The 5,505-nt window shown below is 56.5% G+C and overlaps 1 protein-coding gene across 1 annotated transcript in view; it reads left to right on the plus strand.

Annotated features, from left to right (window-relative positions):
* Positions 1 to 4,549, plus strand: part of vps52 (VPS52 subunit of GARP complex) — a 131,155-nt gene extending 126,606 nt beyond the window's left edge. Inside the window, exons 19-20 of the mRNA XM_059957504.1 lie at positions 3,934 to 4,052; positions 4,398 to 4,549. Of these exons, the coding sequence (XP_059813487.1) occupies positions 3,934 to 4,052; positions 4,398 to 4,544 (266 nt within the window). The 3' untranslated portion in view covers positions 4,545 to 4,549. The remainder of the gene's footprint in view (positions 1 to 3,933; positions 4,053 to 4,397) is intronic.
* Positions 4,550 to 5,505: the final 956 nt, after the last annotated feature.

Here is a 5,505-nt window from a genome sequence, read left to right on the forward strand (position 1 = left end):
ACATCACTCCTCTCCAGTGTCACCCCTCCCCCTCAGAAACATCACTCCTCTCCACAGTGTCACCCCCTCCCCCTCAGAAACATCACTCCTCTCCACAGTGTCACCCCCTCCCCCTCAGAAACATCACTCCTCTCCACAGTGTCACCCCTCCCCCTCAGAAACATCACTCCTCTCCACAGTGTCACCCCTCCCCCTCAGAAACATCACACCTCTCCACAGGGGCATCCCCTCCCCCTCAGAAACATCACTCCTCTCCACAGGGGCACCCCTCCCCCTCAGAAACATCACTCCTCTCCACAGGGGCACCCCTCCCCCTCAGAAACATCACTCCTCTCCACAGGGGCACCCCCTCCCCCTCAGAAACATCACACCTCTCCACGGTGTCACCCCCTCCCCCTCAGAAACATCACTCCTCTCCACGGTGTCACCCCCTCCCCCTCAGAAACATCACACCTCTCCACAGGGGCACCCCCTCCCCCTCAGAAACATCACTCCTCTCCACAGTGTCACCCCTCCCCCTCAGAAACATCACTCCTCTCCACAGTGTCACCCCTCCCCCTCAGAAACATCACACCTCTCCACAGTGTCACCCCTCCCCCTCAGAAACATCACTCCTCTCCACAGTGTCACCCCTCCCCCTCAGAAACATCACAACTCTCCACAGGGGCACCTCCTCCCCCTCAGAAACATCACTCCTCTCCACAGTGTCACCCCTCCCCCTCAGAAACATCACTCCTCTCCACAGGGGCACCTCCTCCCCCTCAGAAACATCACAACTCTCCACAGTGTCACCCCCTCCCCCTCAGAAACATCACTCCTCTCCACAGTGTCACCCCTCCCCCTCAGAAACATCACTCCTCTCCACAGTGTCACCCCTCCCCCTCAGAAACATCACTCCTCTCCACAGGGGCACCCCCTCCCCCTCAGAAACATCACTCCTCTCCACAGTGTCACCCCTCCCCCTCAGAAACATCACTCCTCTCCACAGTGTCACACCCTCCCCCTCAGAAACATCACACCTCTCCACAGCAACCCTCCTACAGGGGCATCCCCTCCCCCTCAGAAACATCACTCCTCTCCACAGGGCACCACCCCTCCCCCTCAGAAACATCACTCCTCTCCACAGTGTCACCCCTCCCCCTCAGAAACATCACTCCTCTCCACAGGGGCACCCCCTCCCCCTCAGAAACATCACTCCTCTCCACAGTGTCACCCCTCCCCCTCAGAAACATCACTCCTCTCCACAGGGGCACCCCTCCCTCAGAAACATCACTCCTCTCCACAGGGCACCACCCCTCCCCCTCAGAAACATCACTCCTCTCCACAGTGTCACCCCTCCCCCTCAGAAACATCACTCCTCTCCACAGTGTCACCCCTCCCCCTCAGAAACATCACTCCTCTCCACAGTGTCACCCCTCCCCCTCAGAAACATCACTCCTCTCCACAGGGCACCACCCCTCCCCCTCAGAAACATCACTCCTCTCCACAGGGCACCACCCCTCCCCCTCAGAAACATCACTCCTCTCCACAGTGTCACCCCTCCCCCTCAGAAATATCACTCCTCTCCACAGTGTCACCCCTCCCCCTCAGAAACATCACACCTCTCCACAGTGTCACCCCTCCCCCTCAGAAACATCACTCCTCTCCACAGGGGCACCCCTCCCCCTCAGAAACATCACTCCTCTCCACAGTGTCACCCCTCCCCCTCAGAAACATCACTCCTCTCCACAGGGGCACCCCTCCCCCTCAGAAACATCACTCCTCTCCACAGGGGCACCCCTCCCCCTCAGAAACATCACACCTCTCCACAGTGTCACCCCCTCCCCCTCAGAAACATCACACCTCTCCACAGGGGCACCCCTCCCCCTCAGAAACATCACACCTCTCCACAGGGGCACCCCCTCCCCCTCAGAAACATCACTCCTCTCCACAGTGTCACCCCTCCCCCTCAGAAACATCACTCCTCTCCACAGTGTCACCCCTCCCCCTCAGAAACATCACTCCTCTCCACAGGGCACCCCCTCCCCCTCAGAAACATCACTCCTCTCCACAGGGGCACCCCTCCCCCTCAGAAACATCACTCCTCTCCACAGGGGCACCCCCTCCCCCTCAGAAACATCACACCTCTCCACAGTGTCACCCCTCCCCCTCAGAAACATCACTCCTCTGCACAGCATCCCTCCCACAGGGGCACCCCCTCCCCCTCAGAAACATCACTCCTCTCCACAGCATCCCTCCCACAGGGGCACCCCCTCCCCCTCAGAAACATCACTCCTCTCCACAGTGTCACCCCTCCCCCTCAGAAACATCACTCCTCTCCACAGCATCCCTCCCACAGGGGCACCCCCTCCCCCTCAGAAACATCACTCCTCTCCACAGTGTCACCCCTCCCCCTCAGAAACATCACTCCTCTCCACAGTGTCACCCCCTCCCCCTCAGAAACATCACTCCTCTCCACAGTGTCACCCCTCCCCCTCAGAAACATCACTCCTCTCCACAGTGTCACCCCTCCCCCTCAGAAACATCACTCCTCTCCACAGTGTCACCCCTCCCCCTCAGAAACATCACTCCTCTCCACAGCATCCCTCCCACAGGGGCACCCCCTCCCCCTCAGAAACATCACTCCTCTCCACAGCATCCCTCCCACAGGGGCACCCCCTCCCCCTCAGAAACATCACTCCTCTCCGCAGCATCCCTCCCACAGGGGCACCCCCTCCTCCTCACTGGTCTGACCAATGCTTTATAAATCCTCAGGTTACTTTAGTATTCCAGTCCCCCGGAAGTGCCTGCCTTACCACCAGCTCAATTTCAAAGTTAACCTTTGGAACCCTCCATGAGAACTCCCAATTCCTTTTGTATCTTTGACTTATGAATTTGCTTTGCATTTGAAAAATAGTTTACACCTTTATTATTTCTGTCAAAGTGCATGACCATACGCTTCCCAACACTATATTCCATCTGCCTCTTTGCTCATTCTCAGAATCCGTCGGTCCTTCTGCAGACTCCCTATTATCCAAACGCTACCTGTTCCTGCACTCATGTTTGTATCGTCTGCAAACAGCCACATTGAAATCAATGACATATAATGTTAAAAGAAGCGGTTCCAGCACAGTCCCCTGTGAAACTAGTCCACTAGTCACCGGCTTCCAACAGAAAAGGCTCGCTTTATTCCCACTCTTTGCCTCCTGCCAATCAGCCACTGCTTTATCCATGCTAGATTCCTTTCTGTAATATCATGGGCTCATAGCAGCTAAGGGCTTCTTGAAAATCCAAGTACACAACATTTACTGATTCTCCTTTGTCTATCCTGCTTGTTATTTCTTCAAAGAATTACAACAGATTTGTCAGGCAAGATTTTCCATTAAGGACATTATGCTGACTTTGGCCTATTTTATCATGTGCCCCCAAATACCCGAAACCTCATCTTTCTAACAAGATCATTATTTTGTATACTGCGCACATTTATATATAACCCTGTCAGTTCTGTTATCACCATTTAAACTTTAAATTTTTAAATCTTCAATTTTATCTCCATTTCAGCCTTAAGTTGAATTCTTATCCCTTTAGAATATAGAATCAGGTAGTTCCCTTCCCATTACTACAGCTTCCTTCTTCCCCACAAATTCAAACCCACTTTTCCCACAACAATCGAAAGAGACTCCTCACACAGATAAGATTAGCTGTTGGACATCGAGACATGCAGGGAAAATGCGTCGTTTGCGTGGGGAAAGTCCACAACTGTTGACACCTCCAGTGCTAACATAGCATGCCCACACCTCACTATCCCTAACCTGTCGATTGTTGTCTCTGTGGGATGAAACTGGAGCACCCTGGACAGCGGACAGTGCTGTAAAACGTTGCACTGACTGCGAGTCACCCAGCGCGGGACCTCTCCCTCACTTTTGCTGACTGTCAACCTCCCCGTTGTCTCAGGACGTGTGGTGCAGCTGGTTCGGGGGTTTGCCGCGACCTGGAAGCAATCAGTAGAAGCCCTGAGCCAGGACGTGATGAGGTCCTTCACCAATTTCCGCAATGGCACGGGCATCATACAGGTGGGTGGGGATGCAGGGGTCACAGTCCTGGGGGGAGGTATGGGAGGGTGGTGGGTTCTGGAGTGTGTGACATTAGCTCACCCTGGGGTGACGGGGGTGGTAATGGGGGCCTGGAGTGGGGTGGGGATGAAGGGGTCACAGTCCTGGGGGGAGGTGGGTTCTGGAGTGTGTGACGTTAGCTCACCCTGGGGTGATGGGGGTGGTAATGGAGGTCTAGTGTGGGGTGGGGATGTGCCGGAAGAGGTGGGTGCGTGGGAACTGAGGTTAGAGGGAGTGTGAGTGGAGGGGGCATGCGGTGTGAGGTTGGAGTGCCAGCAATAACCTCTATTCTCCCCTCCCCCACAGGGTGCGCTGACCCAGCTGATCCAGTATTATCACCGATTCCACCGGGTGCTGTCACAACCACCCCTCCGCAGCCTGGCCGTCCGCTCCGAGCTCATCAACATTCACCACCTCATGGTGGAAGTGAAAAAACACAAACCTAATTTCTGATCCTCTCTGCTTTCCTCAATCCTTCCTCACCCACACTCCTCCATCCCTCCTCCCACACTCCTCCATCCCTCCTCCCACACTCCTCCATCCCTCCTCCCACACTCCTCCATCCCTCCTCCCACACTCCTCCATCCCTCCTCCCACACTCCTCCATCCCTCCTCCCACACTCCTCCATCCCTCCTCCCACACTCCTCCATCCCTCCTCCCACACTCCTCCATCCCTCCTCTCCCACACTCCTCCATCCCTCCTCCCACACTCCTCCATCCCTCCTCCCACACTCCTCCATCCCTCCTCTCCCACACTCCTCCATCCCTCCTCCCACACTCCTCCATCCCTCCTCCCACACTCCTCCATCCCTCCTCTCCCACACTCCTCCATCCCTCCTCTCCCACACTCCTCCATCCCTCCTCCCATACTCCTCCATCCCTCCTCCCATACTCCTCCATCCCTCCTCCCACACTCCTCCATCCCTCCTCTCCCACATTCCTCCATCCCTCCTCCCACACTCCTCCATCCCTCCTCCCACACTCCTCCATCCCTCCTCCCACACTCCTCCATCCCTCCTCTCCCACACTCCTCCATCCCTCCTCCCATACTCCTCCATCCCTCCTCTCCCACACTCCTCCATCCCTCCTCCCATACTCCTCCATTCCTCCTCTCCCACACTCCTCCATCCCTCCTCCCACACTCCTCCATCCCTCCTCCCATACTCCTCCATCCCTCCTCCCATACTCCTCCCACACTCCTCCATCCCTCCTCCCACACTCCTCCATCCCTCCTCTCCCACACTCCTCCATCCCTCCTCCCACACTCCTCCATCCCTCCTCCCACACTCCTCCATCCCTCCTCCCACACTCCTCCAACCCTCCTCCCACACTCCTCCATCCCTCCTCTCCCACACTCCTCCATCCCTCCTCTCCCACACTCCTCCATCCCTCCTCTCCCACACTCCTCCATCC

The sequence above is a fragment of the Hypanus sabinus genome, assembly GCF_030144855.1.
Source record: "Hypanus sabinus isolate sHypSab1 chromosome 5 unlocalized genomic scaffold, sHypSab1.hap1 SUPER_5_unloc_1, whole genome shotgun sequence".
NCBI classification, from domain to species: domain Eukaryota; kingdom Metazoa; phylum Chordata; class Chondrichthyes; order Myliobatiformes; family Dasyatidae; genus Hypanus; species Hypanus sabinus.